The 17476-nt window shown below is 39.4% G+C and overlaps 1 protein-coding gene across 5 annotated transcripts in view; it reads left to right on the top strand.

Annotated features, from left to right (window-relative positions):
• The window catches only part of LOC121377577 (tetratricopeptide repeat protein 38-like), a 52264-nt gene that overhangs the window by 18667 nt on the left and 16121 nt on the right, over positions 1-17476 (top strand). For 2 of the 5 annotated variants that reach the window (XM_041505632.1, XM_041505630.1), the window contains exons 2-4: positions 5611-5688; positions 6594-6675; positions 16690-16861. In XM_041505632.1, coding sequence (XP_041361566.1) covers positions 5611-5688; positions 6594-6675; positions 16690-16861 — 332 coding nt within the window. Of the gene's footprint in view, positions 1-5610; positions 5689-6593; positions 6676-14299; positions 14378-15281; positions 15364-16689; positions 16862-17476 lie in introns of those variants that run through there. The other 3 variants (XM_041505631.1, XM_041505633.1, XM_041505635.1) reach the window with 3 other exon arrangements.

The raw sequence follows: 17476 nt of genomic DNA, 5'->3' as shown, positions 1-17476 counted from the left end.
TACTAACACACGGAGGACATTGTGTGCCGTCTTGTCTACAATTGCCTCGGCTTCAACACATTTTGTCAAGTATTCCGTGAAAACCAAAATGTATCGGTTTCCTGCCAAAACAAAAGAAAAAACCCGTTAAGCATTCTATCGCATGCCATGTTACTATTCAGCAATCAGGATATACTAATGAAAAAACAGAGAACCTATGGTAATTTGGACACATTATTTTCCCATTGCTAACAGTAAAGTGTATAAAATACATAAAAAGGCTAAATGTGAAATGGCTCTTTGGCTAGTGGGTGAAGTCAATATATATTCCTTCAAAATTAAGACCGCATGGAGTTAGTTTTACTGCATTGTTTCTAGTATGTATTTTCGCTATAATACAATAATTTCGCTTACCATAAACATAGGGCATTTGGTGTCGCTTATAGTTACATTCATTGTTCATTGATATTCATCTCAGTCATGTTAACAAAATACAATTTATTAAACTATTTTAAAAACTGTAACATAAAATTCAAGGTTAATTTAGTTATTTATAAATTTCACTTTTAAAAACCTAAAGGAAATTTGTTTTAATGTAATAAGTTTTTAAAAATGTTTTCACATGCATTTGTGACCTACTTTTCGTGATAAATTGACTAAAAGACGAAAACCTAATATTAAACTATTTTAATTGAAAATTAAATTAAACAAAATTAAAACTTAAAAAAAACAAAAACCAACAACAAACAAACAAACAAACAAAAAAACCCACATCCATTGAGATGAGCATTCATACATGTAGGTTCAACCATAAACCTAGTTCCACTGGCCTATTACTTAGAGGCCCGTTCAACAATAATTATGTAACGCAAACTTTGGAATGTTTAACCACATCACCCCACCCCCCTCCAATGTCACGTTTTGTAATACTAAGACCACTCTCCCCTCTAAAAGTGTGTAACGCTCGTCAATAATCGCTTACCTTCCCCGTCCTTATGACGAAATTTAACTAATTATTGAATTCTCTCTCTCTCTCTCTCTCTCTCTCTCTCTCTCTCTCTCTCTCTCTCTCTCTCTCTCTCTCTCTCTCTCTCTCTCTCTCTCTCTCTCTCTCTCTCTCTCTCTCTCTCTGTGTGTGTGTGTGTGTTTGTGTGTGTGTTTGATTTGATTAATAGTAGACAGGAAAGCATTTGTTTAAGAACAAAATAGCAAAATAACTGGCTGCATTTTACTTTAAGTAACTTCGAGACAAATGAGACACTGTTTGTTACAAAACGTTACTGAACTGTTTATAAACACCCCCATAACGTTTCGTAAGGAAACCCCACGTAAAACATCACGTTATTGTTGAGCGGCCCCACACAGTTAGTAAAAATTGGGCTGAAGGCAGAAACTTAACGTTGGTGTTAAACAGAAATGATGACAGTCACTACCACCGCCTAAGAAGTAATACATGTACCTGTATTTCGCCTTTTCGTAATAGTCTCACACAAATCTAAACAAACAATCCCTTTCGGGAAGACAATTCAGGATATTCATCTGATAAAATGACAATAATTGTATAGTCATTGTATACATAGGTGCGCATTTATTTCAATTATTATTTCTAAAGTACTTTTAGAGATGCGGACTACTGGCTGAAACGAAAAAATGAAATAAAAGGAATATTTATTGTGAGAGAGAGAGAGAGAGAGAGAGATAGAGAGAGAGACGGGGAGAGAGAGGGACAGACAGAGAGAGAGAGAGACGGAGACAGAGAAAGATGGATAGAGAAATAGAGACTGTGCGTGTTTAACTTCATACTAAGTCCATGAAATCAAGGCTCTCTAACCTTTAGGCCTACATAGAATGTTCTATGAATAATACATGTATCTTTTAAAATGTGTATAGATATCAACTTCCATGCTAATTCTCTTGAATTACAACTACTATAAAGAATACAAAATAGCGTGGTATACTTAAAACATACCATTTTTAGTTTTTGCAAGAGGTCCAACCAAATCCATCCCAATCTGCTTAAATGCTGTTGACATAACTGGTATTGGATTGGGTGGTTTTCTGACATTCTTTATCGTCCCTTTTCTTTGGCACTGTTCACATTCATTAATGGACTTCTTGACTTCATCATAGGATCCTTTCCAGTAATACCTCTGTCTTATCATTTTCCATCTATAAATGAAATACATATATATTTTAGATTACTACATTTAGAAACTCATGCAGTTCTTTTACACATAGATGTGAAGAGATAATAATAATATTAAATTCAGATAAATAGTGACAACACCATCGCCTAACTGCCTATTCAACTGCACAGTTTGTAAGCTACTACGGTTTTGTGTGGCCGATTACGGTTGTGGCGAGTATTCCGTTACCTAATACCGATAACACGGTGTGTTACAACCATGTGCATTTTAGTATTTATTTGTGGTGACTATGATAATATTACAAGAATCGTACTCTTCACAGCTGTTTAATATAAATTAACGCTAATCAGGATCATCGAATATATAATCAAAATAAGATGTTTTACGCGACTTTGTCGACAGTTATAAATAAATAAATAAATAAATAAACACTCACGTTTTGTTAATTCCTATAGGTGACCTGCATGAAAACTATCATAAAATTTCGTTTCTCAACTTATTTGCTTTTATTGTCTTTGGATATTTCTTTCCATGATAAAATTCTTCACTTCGATGTACTCTTCGAAATCCATTTTGAACACTGAGCTAATGGAGTACTCACCCAGCTTTTATATCTCAGGGCCGTACCTGACCAAATACAAGGGTGGGCGCAGTGTGATGTCATGAATTCAAATGTCAAATGCAGCATCAAATTCGTTGTATTCATAAGCTACATATGGGGTACATCAGGGGAACGTGTATGTTTTATAGTATAGGGGAGGGAATCGTGCAGATATTTAGTATTTTAGCAAGAGCCTAAATGGAGATTTATGAATACATTTTATTTGAATGGTTTACTAACCCCAGGGTTCGGCCCTGTATATAACTGCCCTTTAATATTATTGTTGAATCGGGTTTTTTAATTGATGTCGTCATGTCAAAAGACCATCTAACATTTTGAAAAGTTTCAGTTTCATTTGAACTTTAAGTAATGTTTTGTTATTTGATCAGAGCCGTCCTCTCTCTCTCTCTCTCTCTCTCTCTCTCTCTCTCTCTCTCTCTCTCTCTCTCTCTCTCTCTCTCTCTCTCTCTCTCTCCTCTCTCTCTCTCCTCTCTCTCTCTCTCTTCTCTCTATATCTCTTTTGTGTGTGGGTACGTGTGCTCTAGCATATTAAAAGAAGAGGATGCGAGTATTAAAAGGAACCACAAACCAAGCACTTTGTTTAATCAGTGGTCTACAAATCAAACCCGCTCAACATTTTCCATACGTAGCTAATTTTAGTTTTATAAAATATTAATTTATACCCCCCCCCCCCCCCCCCCCCCCCCCCCCCCCCCCCCCCCCCCCCCCCCCCCCACCTCCCCCCCCCCCCCCAACCCCCCTCCCCCCCCCCCCCCCCCCCCCCCCCCCCCCCCCCCCCCCCCCCACCCCCCCCCCCCCCCCACCCCCCCCCCCCCCCCCCCCCCCCCCCCCCCCCCCACCCCCCCCCCCCCCCCCCCCCCCCCCCCCCCCCCCCCCCCCCCCCCCCCCCCCCCCCCCCCCAACACAAAACATTCCGCTTCTAAGTATTTAACCGGAACATATAAAATAATTCCAAAGGACCTAATTTTTTTTTTTTTTTTTTTTTTTTTTTTTTTTTTTTTTTTTTTTTTTTTTTTTTATCAAATATTGTAAATGCTTTATTTTCGGAGTGATTTTTTAAAGTGTTGGTTTAAATTATTTTGGGATGTGGAGGTAGGTACAAATAACATAAAATAGCTGAAAATGAGTACATGTCTTTGAAATTTTTAAAATCGGTGGACCGATAGTGTGGTTTAGGTGTGATATGGTTATTGGAATGTGGAACGACCCATGTTTTGTATCTACCCTCCACTAAAATACAATGAACAATTCCTGCATGCGATAGAGGTGTCTTAAAGCAGCTTTGATCTCATTGCGTTGAAATCTGGAATACTTTGATCATGATTTTCAAATAATAAAAACCTTTTGATGTATCCCGTTATTATAATTTCATTAATAGCAGCACCCCATCCAGACATAACTTATTTTTCCTAATTATGAACACTTATCATTAAATACACTAAATCAACTATAAAGAACATTTGGTATTTATACAACTTTAAAAACGAGCGGACTTAAATACCTCTCCTACTATAAATTTGTTTCGTTTGAAAAAACAACAACAAAGTAACTAAAAAAATTAAAAAATAGACGATTGAGACGAATTCATAACTTATCTGGTTTTATTTATAAAATAATACCAATTTATACTAGATTTTAACAATTCAATTAGAAATTAATTCGCAACATAAAACATAAACGTTGATGTTGTCGTTGCCACTGATGCCGTCGCCGTCGTCAATGCCGTCAAAAAAGAAGAAGTGATTTGTTTAACGATGCACTCAACACATTTTATTTACGGTTATATGGCGTCAGACATGGTTAAAGACCTCTAAGATAATGAAAGACGAAACCCAGCTGTTGCTATTCCATGGGCTACTCCTACTGAAAAACCAGCAAGGGATCTTTTATATGCACTTTCCAATTCTAAAGTAAAGGTATTTTTATTCTGCAGAAACGTCCGTAGTGGCCAGGGGTCAGTATTCTACGGGGGTCAAAATACCACGTTACTGGCATGCACGGTTATATGGTGTCGGACGTACAGTTAAGGACCACACAGATATTGAGAGAGGAACTCCGCGGTTGCCACTTCATGGGCTACTCTTTTCGGTTAGCAGCAAGGGATCTTTTATATGCACCATCCCACAGACGGGTTAGTACATACAACGGCCTTTGTTACACCAGTTGTGGAGCACTGGATGGGACAAGAAATATCCCAGTGGGCCCACCGACGGGAGTCGATCCTAGATCAATCGCGCATCAGGACAGCGCTGTACTACTAAGCCACGTTCTCGTTCTAGCCAGTGCACCACGACTGGTATATCAAAGGCCGTGGTATGTACTACCATGGCTGTAGGATGGTGCATATAAAACATCCCTTGCTGCTAATCGAAAAGAGGCCATTGGTCTACAGGCTGATAGGTACTGAGTTCGGATTCCAGTCGAGGCATGGGATTTTTAATCCAGATACCGACTCCAAACCCTGAGCGAGTGCTCCGCAAGGCTCAATGGGTAGGTGTAAACCACTTGCACCGACCAGTGATCCATAACTGGTTCAACAAAGGCCATGGTTTGTGCTATCCTGCCTGTGGGAAGCGCAAATAAAAGATATCTTGCTGGTAATCGGAAAGAGTAGCCCATGAAGTGGCGACAGCGGGTTTCCTCTCTCAATATCTGTGTGGTCCTTAGCCATATGTCTGACGCCATATGACTGTAAATAAAATGTGCTGAGTGCGTTGTTAAATAAAACATTTCCTTTCATTCATTCATTCATTCTCATTCTTCTTCTTCCTAGTATTATTATTATTATTTATTATTATTATTATTATTAGTATTAGTATTATTATTATTATTATTATTATTATTATTATTATTATTATTCAGGACTGGAAGAACTTTGGTGTTCCACTGTCGACGACCAGTAATGAAGCTAGTAAAGCGTTTGACGCCAGCGTCACTCAGGTAGTCCACACTGTTTGTTAGTAGAACGTAACTTCTATCATGACGATCGGAATCTACCTCAGTCGTAAGGGTGCTAACCTGCCTGGGGTGCCTGGGGTGCTTGTACAATCGAACCTCCTCGGAGGATACACTGGGTTTTTTTCCATCCTTATTGGTGCCCCACGAGATGCATGGGTCATAAGATCGACCCTCATCGGTGGATCCACTCGGGTTTTCTCCATCCTTATTGGTGCCCCACGAGATGCATGGGTCATAAGATTGACCCTCATCCGAGGATCCACTGGGGTTTTCTCCATTCTTATTGGTTCCCCACGAGATGTACATGGGTCATAAGACCGACCCTCATCGGAGGATCCACTGGAGTTTTCTCCGTCCTTATTGGTTCCCCACGAGATGTACATGGGTCATAAGATCGACCCTCATCGGAGGATCCACTGGGGTTTTCTCCGTCCTTATTGGTTCCCCACGAGATGTACATGGGTCATAAGATTGACCCTCATCGGAGGATCCACTGGGGTTTTCTCTGTCATGATTAGTGATCGAACCTCCTCTGTGGACCCATTCACTGATAGACGTTCTTCCTGTCTGTGCCTGTGTCCTCAGCTATCTGGGCTGTCTGTCCAGGATGGTGTGCTAGTTGTCGGCGAGAGAAAAGAGGGTGTAGTAGCCTTAAATCTACCCAGTGAGCCCTTAAGAACTCGCTCTGGGTTGGAGCCGGTACCGGGCTGCGAACCCTGTACCTACCAGCCTTATGTCTGATGGCTTAACCACGAGGCCAGTTCTGAAAACTATAATATCTTACAATTATCAAATAGTTTATACCCAATAGCTTATGGCTAATAAATCAATGTGCTCCAGTGGTGCCAGTAAACAAAACAGTTTTTCTGTTCTTTGTTTCCTTTTAGTTTGTCGGCTGTTACAATGATGCGAACACCGGGGGGATAAAGAAGTCAATGACGAACATGATACAGGCGGATCCGAATTTTGGTAAACTTAGCAATGGTTATTAGGACCCTTATGGGAATTATGGGAAGGAAATGTCTTATTTAACGACGCACTCAACACATTTTATTTACGGTTATATGGCGTCAGACATATTTTTAAGGACAACACAGATATTGAGAGATATTAAAATCCGCTGTCGCCACTTCATGGGCAACTCGGTATTTTCGATTAGCAGCAAGGGAGATTTTATATGCAGCATCCCACAGACAGGGTAGTACATACCTCGGCATTTGATATGGCAGTCTTGGTGTACTGGCTGGAACGAGCAAATAGCCCAATGGGTCCACCTACGGGGATCGATCCCAGACCGACCGCGCGTCGAGCGAGCGTTTTACCACTGGGCTACGTGGGACTACAGGTTTCATCTCCATCCTTCTGTCTATCTCTCTGTCTGGCCGTCCGTCTGACTCACATACTCAAGAACAGCAAATCGAACTATCTTCAGTCTGAAAAACCAATTCAGAGTTCTGAAAAGAAAACATAGCCTATATATTTTATAAGACATTTATTTTTTTATTGTCAAGATACAATCCCACCAAACTGGACACGCTTTAAACAAATACAATTAGGACGTTAGTATATATAGTGTGTTTTGTACGTCTGTATGTGGTGTGCGCACGCTTCTGTGTATATATATTATTTTCGTGAAACCAGTCTGTGTAGTTTACTTCAACGTCTCTTCCAGGTCCTCCCAGTCACATAGCAAATTGAATATATTTGCATCCATTTCCTTGGCAGCATCCTCTAAACCCGATATGGTGTAGGGGGCATCGCTTAACTTATGGAAAAAAATACCATCTCCATTCCTTCTCCTTCTTTCAAAATATCAGAGTCAGTTTGGCTGTTCACCAGTGCACAAGTTAAGGTCTGCTCAGATATGTACCTCCGGTATTTTGATGGTACAAAATATTTGACAGGTCTGTATGGTGGTCAAGAAACCAGCGTTTCTTCGACATCAAGAACTGGATCGAAGTGATCGTTCAAGTTTTGGATGTAAGCAGCGCATTGGGATAGCAGTTCACTTGTATTTAATAAGGGTTTATATGGTAACCATGTATAGGATGGTTCCCTGTCTACCTTCCCGTGAACACAGTAAACATACACTGTTGTGTTTGTAATGCTTGCGAAAGCGAACATGTCTAACTCTGTGCCCCACGTTCCGTTTTGTTATATTTTCGTTACGTGTTGATGGAAGTGCTCTGACTAGATTTGTTGAAAACTGTGTTTATTTGCGTTAATGAAGTTGACAACTTCCCCTCTAACTACCTTATAGTTGGATTGTACTCCACTTAATATGTAGTTAAATGAACGAAATAGACAATGCCCATCACCTCTCATGGAAACCATTTTGACGGGTGATGTATCTGACCTGATTTCACGGCAAATTCCCATCTCCGCGTGTCCAAACCAAATACGTGTGATTTTGTGGCTTGCCATTCCTTGTCAACTGGATGGAACCGAATACTGGTGCTTGCTGGTTCTTCAGTTTGGCCTCGAACCTCAATCCCATGTTGACTGAACTCATCCTCATATACTTTTAAGTTCCTCTTCTTAAATGGAAGTTCTGTACCATTTTCTTTTATAGCATGACTTTTGTCAAGTGTTATTTACAGCTTCGTTTTCTTCGGTATGCCGTATGAACAGTTTTAGCCTATCACCATTAATTGCCGTTTTGACACCCTGCAAATAATAAGTTCCTTTGTTGTTCACAGACTTAATTATGTATGTACCAGTCCAGCATGCGCCAAGTTTACCGCCTTTGTCATCAACTTTGAAATTTACACGTTTCACCTTTGCGTCATAATACCGTTTTCGCTTTCTCTGCGCAATCTGTATGTTGTCTTTGGCTTCTTCTCTCTTCAACGAAAGCTGAACGAATGTCTTGCATCTGTTTCCCAATGCTAAATCGGCCGATTTAGTGTCTGGTCCACTAGGCATATCTAGTTCAATAGGTAGCCGAGCTGATCTCCCATAAACAAGAAAAAAACAAGAAAAAATGGGGCCTTGTTGACTTGTGCTCCGGCGTTCTGTATGCAAACAGCATACATGGCAATTTTTTCATCCCAGTCATTTTGATGTTCATTGACGTAACATCCTAACATGCTACACAGTGTTCTGTTATATCTTGCAATTTGTCCTCCTGTCTGTGGGTGATAAGGCGAGGCAATGCGGTGGTCAATTCCCATCTTTTGACATAACCTGTCGTTCAGATCATTACAAAACTCTCTTTCGTGATCTGTGATAACTTTAGGACAACCGTGGCTCGATACAAACTTTACTAACACACGGAGGACATTGTGTGCCGTCTTGTCTACAATTGCCTCGGCTTCAACACATTTTGTCAAGTATTCCGTGAAAACCAAAATGTATCGGTTTCCTGCCAAAACAAAAGAAAAACCCGTTAAGCATTCTATCGCATGCCATGTTTACTATTCAGCAATCAGGATATACTAATGAAAAAAACAGAGAACCTATGGTAATTTGGACACATTATTTTCCCATTGCTAACAGTAAAGTGTATAAAATACATAAAAAGGCTAAATGTGAAATGGCTCTTTGGCTAGTGGGTGAAGTCAATATATATTCCTTCAAAATTAAGACCGCATGGAGTTAGTTTTACTGCATTGTTTCTAGTATGTATTTTCGCTATAATACAATAATTTTCGCTTACCATAAACATAGGGCATTTGGTGTCGCTTATAGTTACATTCATTGTTCATTGATATTCATCTCAGTCATGTTAACAAAATACAATTTATTAAACTATTTTAAAAAACTGTAACATAAAATTCAAGGTTAATTTAGTTATTTATAAATTTCACTTTTAAAAACCTAAAGGAAATTTGTTGTTTTAATGTAATAAGTTTTTAAAAATGTTTTTCACATGCATTTGTGACCTACTTTTCGTGATAAATTGACTAAAAGACGAAAACCTAATATTAAACTATTTTAATTGAAAAATTAAATTAAACAAAATTAAAACTTTAAAAAAAACAAAAACAACAACAAACAAACAAACAAACAAAAAAACCCACATCCATTGAGATGAGCATTCATACATGTAGGTTCAACCATAAACCTAGTTCCACTGGCCTATTACTTAGAGGCCCGTTCAACAATAATTATGTAACGCAAACTTTGGAATGTTTAACCACATCACCCCACCCCCCTCCAATGTCACGTTTTGTGTAATACTAAGACCACTCTCCCCTCTAAAAGTGTGTAACGCTCGTCAATAATCGCTTAGCTTCCCCGTCCTTATGACGAAATTTAACTAATTATTGAATTCTCTCTCTCTCTCTCTCTCTCTCTCTCTCTCTCTCTCTCTCTCCTCTCTCTCTCTCTCTCTCTCTCTCTCTCTCTCTCTCTCTCCTGTGTTGTGTGTGTGTGTTGTGTGTGTGTTTTTGATTTGATTAATAGTAGACAGGAAAGCATTTGTTTAAGAACAAAATAGCAAAATAACTGGCTGCATTTTACTTTAAGTAACTTCGAGACAAATGAGACACTGTTTGTTACAAAACGTTACTGAACTGTTTATAAACACCCCCATAACGTTTCGTAAGGAAACCCCACGTAAAACATCACGTTATTGTTGAGCGGCCCCACACAGTTAGTAAAAATTGGGCTGAAGGCAGAAACTTAACGTTGGTGTTAAACAGAAATGATGACAGTCACTACCACCGCCTAAGAAGTAATACATGTACCTGTATTTCGCCTTTTCGTAATAGTCTCACTCAAATCTAAACAAACAATCCCTTTCGGGAAGACAATTCAGGATATTCATCTGATAAAATGACAATAATTGTATAGTCATTGTATACATAGGTGCGCATTTATTTCAATTATTATTTCTAAAGTACTTTTAGAGATGCGGACTACTGGCTGAAACGAAAAAATGAAATAAAAGGAATATTTATTGTGAGAGAGAGAGAGAGAGAGATAGAGAGAGAGACGGGGAGAGAGACAGACAGAGAGAGAGAGAGACGGAGACAGAGAAAGATGGATAGAGAAATAGAGACTGTGCGTGTTTAACTTCATACTAAGTCCATGAAATCAAGGCTCTCTAACCTTTAGGCCTACATAGAATGTTCTATGAATAATACATGTATCTTTTAAAATGTGTATAGATATCAACTTCCATGCTAATTCTCTTGAATTACAACTACTATAAAGAATACAAAATAGCGTGGTATACTTAAAACATACCATTTTTAGTTTTTGCAAGAGGTCCAACCAAATCCATCCCAATCTGCTTAAATGCTGTTGACATAACTGGTATTGGATTGGGTGGTTTTCTGACATTCTTTATCGTCCCTTTTCTTTGGCACTGTTCACATTCATTAATGGACTTCTTGACTTCATCATAGGATCCTTTCCAGTAATACCTCTGTCTTATCCTTTTCCATCTATAAATGAAATACATATATATTTTAGATTACTACATTTAGAAACTCATGCAGTTCTTTTACACATAGATGTGAAGAGATAATAATAATATTAAATTCAGATAAATAGTGACAACACCATCGCCTAACTGCCTATTCAACTGCACAGTTTGTAAGGTACTACGGTTTTGTGTGGCCGATTACGGTTGTGGCGAGTATTCCGTTACCTAATACCGATAACACGGTGTGTTACAACCATGTGCATTTTAGTATTTATTTGTGGTGACTATGATAATCTTACAAGAATCGTACTCTTCACAGCTGTTTAATATAAATTAACGCTAATCAGGATCATCGAATATATAATCAAAATAAGATGTTTTACGCGACTTTGTCGACAGTTATAAATAAATAAATAAATAAATAAATAAATAAACACTCACGTTTTGTTAATTCCTATAGGTGACCTGCATGAACACTATCATAAAATTTCGTTTCTCAACTTATTTGCTTTTATTGTCTTTGGATATTTCTTTCCATGATAAAATTCTTCACTTCGATGTACTCTTCGAAATCCATTTTGAACACTGAGCTAATGGAGCACTCACCCAGCTTTTATATCTCAGGGCCGTACCCTGACCAAATACAAGGGTGGGCGCAGTGTGATGTCATGAATTCAAATGTCAAATGCAGCATCAAATTCGTTGTATTCATAAGCTACATATGGGGTACATCAGGGGAACGTGTATGTTTTATAGTATAGGGGAGGGAATCGTGCAGATATTTAGTATTTTAGCAAGAGCCTAAATGGAGATTTATGAATACATTTTATTTGAATGGTTTACTAACCCCAGGGTTCGGCCCTGTATATAACTGCCCTTTAATATTATTGTTGAATCGGGTTTTTTAATTGATGTCGTCATGTCAAAAGACCATCTAACATTTTGAAAAGTTTCAGTTTCATTTGAACTTTAAGTAATGTTTTGTTATTTGATCAGAGCCGTCTCTCTCTCTCTCTCTCTCTCTCTCTCTCTCTCTCTCTCTCTCTCTCTCTCTCTCTCTCTCTCTCTCTCTCTCTCTCTCTCTCTCTCTCTCTCACTCTCTCTCTCTCTCTCTTCTCTATATCTCTTTTGTGTGTGGGTACGTGTGCTCTAGCATATTAAAAGAAGAGGATGCGAGTATTAAAAGGAACCACAAACCAAGCACTTTGTTTAATCAGTGGTCTACAAATCAAACCCGCTCAACATTTTCCATACGTAGCTAATTTTAGTTTTATAAAATATTAATTTAATACCCCCCCCCCCCCCCCCCCACACAAAACATTCCGCTTCTAAGTATTTAACCGGAACATATAAAATAATTCCAAAGGACCTAATTTTTTTTTTTTTTTTTTTTTTTTTTTTTTTTATCAAATATTGTAAATGCTTTATTTCGGAGTGATTTTTAAAGTGTTGGTTTAAATTATTTTGGGATGTGGAGGTAGGTACAAATAACATAAAATAGCTGAAAATGAGTACATGTCTTTGAAATTTTTAAAATCGGTGGACCGATAGTGTGGTTTAGGTGTGATATGGTTATTGGAATGTGGAACGACCCATGTTTTGTATCTACCCTCCACTAAAATACAATGAACAATTCCTGCATGCGATAGAGGTGTCTTAAAGCAGCTTTGATCTCATTGCGTTGAAATCTGGAATACTTTGATCATGATTTTCAAATAATAAAAACCTTTTGATGTATCCCGTTATTATAATTTCATTAATAGCAGCACCCCATCCAGACATAACTTATTTTCCTAATTATGAACACTTATCATTAAATACACTAAATCAACTATAAAGAACATTTGGTATTTATACAACTTTAAAAACGAGCGGACTTAAATACCTCTCCTACTATAAATTTGTTTCGTTTGAAAAACAACAACAAAGTAACTAAAAAAATTAAAAAATAGACGATTGAGACGAATTCATAACTTATCTGGTTTTATTTATAAAATAATACCAATTTATACTAGATTTTAACAATTCAATTAGAAATTAATTCGCAACATAAACATAAACGTTGATGTTGTCGTTGCCACTGATGCCGTCGCCGTCGTCAATGCCGTCAAAAAAGAAGAAGTGATTTGTTTAACGATGCACTCAACACATTTTATTTACGGTTATATGGCGTCAGACATGGTTAAAGACCTCTAAGATAATGAAAGACGAAACCCAGCTGTTGCTATTCCATGGGCTACTCCTACTGAAAAACCAGCAAGGGATCTTTTATATGCACTTTCCAATTCTAAAGTAAAGGTATTTTTATTCTGCAGAAACGTCCGTAGTGGCCAGGGGTCAGTATTCTATGGGGGTCAAAATACCACGTTACTGGCATGCACGGTTATATGGTGTCGGACGTACAGTTAAGGACCACACAGATATTGAGAGAGGAACTTCGCGGTTGCCACTTCATGGGCTACTCTTTTCGGTTAGCAGCAAGGGATCTTTTATATGCACCATCCCACAGACGGGTTAGTACATACAACGGCCTTTGTTACACCAGTTGTGGAGCACTGGATGGGACAAGAAATATCCCAGTGGGCCCACCGACGGGAGTCGATCCTAGATCAATCGCGCATCAGGACAGCGCTGTACTACTAAGCCACGTTCTCGTTCTAGCCAGTGCACCACGACTGGTATATCAAAGGCCGTGGTATGTACTACCATGTCTGTAGGATGGTGCATATAAAACATCCCTTGCTGCTAATCGAAAAGAGGCCATTGGTCTACAGGCTGATAGGTACTGAGTTCGGATCCCAGTCGAGGCATGGGATTTTTAATCCAGATACCGACTCCAAACCCTGAGCGAGTGCTCCGCAAGGCTCAATGGGTAGGTGTAAACCACTTGCACCGACCAGTGATCCATAACTGGTTCAACAAAGGCCATGGTTTGTGCTATCCTGCCTGTGGGAAGCGCAAATAAAAGATCTCTTGCTGGTAATCGGAAAGAGTAGCCCATGAAGTGGCGACAGCGGGTTTCCTCTCTCAATATCTGTGTGGTCCTTAGCCATATGTCTGACGCCATATGACTGTAAATAAAATGTGCTGAGTGCGTTGTTAAATAAAACATTTCCTTTCATTCATTCATTCATTCTCATTCTTCCTCTTCCTAGTATTAGTATTAGTATTATTATTATTATTATTATTATTATTATTATTATTATTATTATTATTCAGGACTGGAAGAACTTTGGTGTTCCACTGTCGACGACCAGTAATGAAGCTAGTAAAGCGTTTGACGCCAGCGTCACTCAGGTAGTCCACACTGTTTGTTAGTAGAACGTAACTTCTATCATGACGATCGGAATCTACCTTAGTCGTAAGGGTGCTAACCTGCCTGGGGTGCCTGGGGTGCTTGTACAATCGAACCTCCTCGGAGGATACACTGGGGTTTTTTCCATCCTTATTGGTGCCCCACGAGATGCATGGGTCATAAGATCGACCCTCATCGGTGGATCCACTCGGGTTTTCTCCATCCTTATTGGTGCCCCACGAGATGCATGGGCCATAAGATTGACCCTCATCGGAGGATCCACTGGGGTTTTCTCCGTTCTTATTGGTTCCCCACGAGATGTACATGGGTCATAAGACCGACCCTCATCGGAGGATCCACTGGAGTTTTCTCCGTCCTTATTGGTTCCCCACGAGATGTACATGGGTCATAAGATCGACCCTCATCGGAGGATCCACTGGGGTTTTCTCCGTCCTTATTGGTTCCCCACGAGATGTACATGGGTCATAAGATTGACCCTCATCGGAGGATCCACTGGGGTTTTCTCTGTCATGATTAGTGATCGAACCTCCTCTGTGGACCCATTCACTGATAGACGTTCTTCCTGTCTGTGCCTGTGTCCTCAGCTATCTGGGCTGTCTGTCCAGGATGGTGTGCTAGTTGTCGGCGAGAGAAAAGAGGGTGTAGTAGCCTTAAATCTACCCAGTGAGCCCTTAAGAACTCGCTCTGGGTTGGAGCCGGTACCGGGCTGCGAACCCTGTACCTACCAGCCTTATGTCTGATGGCTTAACCACGAGGCCAGTTCTGAAAACTATAATATCTTACAATTATCAAATAGTTTATACCCAATAGCTTATGGCTAATAAATCAATGTGCTCCAGTGGTGCCAGTAAACAAAACAGTTTTCTGTTCTTTGTTTCCTTTTAGTTTGTCGGCTGTTACAATGATGCGAACACCGGGGGGATAAAGAAGTCAATGACGAACATGATACAGGCGGATCCGAATTTTTGTAAACTTAGCAATGGTTATTAGGACCCTTATGGGAATTATGGGAAGGAAATGTCTTATTTAACGACGCACTCAACACATTTTATTTACGGTTATATGGCGTCAGACATATTTTTAAGGACAACACAGATATTGAGAGATATTAAAATCCGCTGTCGCCACTTCATGGGCAACTCGGTATTTTCGATTAGCAGCAAGGGAGATTTTATATGCAGCATCCCACAGACAGGGTAGTACATACCTCGGCATTTGATATGGCAGTCTTGGTGTACTGGCTGGAACGAGCAAATAGCCCAATGGGTCCACCTACGGGGATCGATCCCAGACCGACCGCGCGTCGAGCGAGCGTTTTACCACTGGGCTACGTGGGACTACAGGTTTCATCTCCATCCTTCTGTCTATCTCTCTGTCTGGCCGTCCGTCTGACTCACATATAGTTTTTCGGATGTTTTGTTTTCCACAATGCCTTGAGATATTAAACTGGGATTCTGTGTATAGCTTACAGCTACAGATCAAGTTTGACTTTCATGACCATTTACCAACTTTTGACAGAGTTATTGCCCTTGACGTTAGGAGATACGAACATTTGTTGGGCTCGGTATGGGGCGTGTATTGCTTTAGCGGTGCTCTGAGAATGCGTGACATTATGGTTAGTGTTATAATAATGAGAGGCGGGACGTAGTCCGGTGGTACAGCGCTTAATACCGTGGTATTAACTATTCTGTCTGTGAGATGGTGCATATAAAAGATATCTTGCTACTAATGGAACCATATAGCGGGTTTCCTCTCTAAAACTATTTGTCAGAATTACCAAATGATTGTCATCCAATAGCCGATGATTAGTAAAGCAATGTGCTTTAGTTGTGTTGTTAAACAAAATAAACTTTAAACTGCATAATGATGATGATAATACAAAAAAAATAGCAGTAATAATGTAAGATATGATCAGCCAGTTCTCATTAGTTGAGGTTATACACACGGCCGCCGTGCATATAGCCACTTCTATGTTAAGTGCGAAAGATGGCGGTTTCCAGAGCCGTTGGATTTATGGGATTCATCTTTTTACGCAATATTTAGCATGGGACTGAGATATTACAACCATATGAGCAGAAATACTAAATTTGCAAAAATTAATAGTTTAAGCGAAATGTAAAATGCATTTTAACGGTAAAAATAGCCGACAATATTTTGCACTGCCTAATAACGAGGGTCATCGGCTTTCTTTTTGAGTGTGTAAAAACAAATTTCCATTTCTAGTAATGGAACATGTTCTAAAGAACGGACCGGACGTGTTTATGAATGTGTAAAAACTTAATTCCATTTCTAGTGATGGGGCATGTTCTAAAGAACGGACTGCGTGTGCTATGGGATGGAGGGACCAACGTTTTGGACCAGGGTTTCGCCAAGGATCTGGACAGAATGGTTTATTTGTGTAAATCCCCGTCTGTGTCAGAACGAGAGAAGAACCACGTGACCGCGGTCAAGCTGTGGGCTGATGGGTAAGCGACTAAAGACATTTTATTTGTATTTCTTATGTACACCCGTTGGATGAGAACATCATTGGTTATTTTTGATAACACATACTAATAACACATATATGTGCGATAACAATTTAAAGACATACTGTCTGCTCCTAGGTGATGACCAGGCCTGGTGCTTACAAAACGTTTAGAATCTAGACTCGAGACTAACAGAGTCTGAGACAGTAATGTCATGACAACGCCATACAAATTGCATGCGTGTGACGTCATTTGATATTGAGTCTGGACTTTAAAAGTTTTATAAGCCCGAGCCCAAATCGGCAATACCATACCATCGAATGAAAAGAGCACGATCGAAATCAATCATTCTGTGACGTAAAGGTTAACCTGAAAATTACTTGTATGTGACGCATAATTTAGCTATAAGTGCTAGGAATGTAAATACGTTTTAGTTGGAAAAGGCATTTAAATTTATTTTAAAACAATTACGGGTATTCTTGGGCTGTTTTTTTTCTGTGAATTGTCTTATGCATCAGCAAGCTGGGGTGGTATGCATGACATTTAGAAGGCCTATATATCTATTGATCGTGGTTCTTAGCGTTGTCTTACTTACTTTGGTGGTTTTGATAGGAT

This window comes from Gigantopelta aegis, chromosome 7 (genome assembly GCF_016097555.1).
Source record: "Gigantopelta aegis isolate Gae_Host chromosome 7, Gae_host_genome, whole genome shotgun sequence".
Lineage (NCBI taxonomy): Eukaryota > Metazoa > Mollusca > Gastropoda > Neomphalida > Peltospiridae > Gigantopelta > Gigantopelta aegis.
Note: the sequence above shows the minus strand (reverse complement) of the source record. Positions and strands in the feature narration are given on the sequence as shown.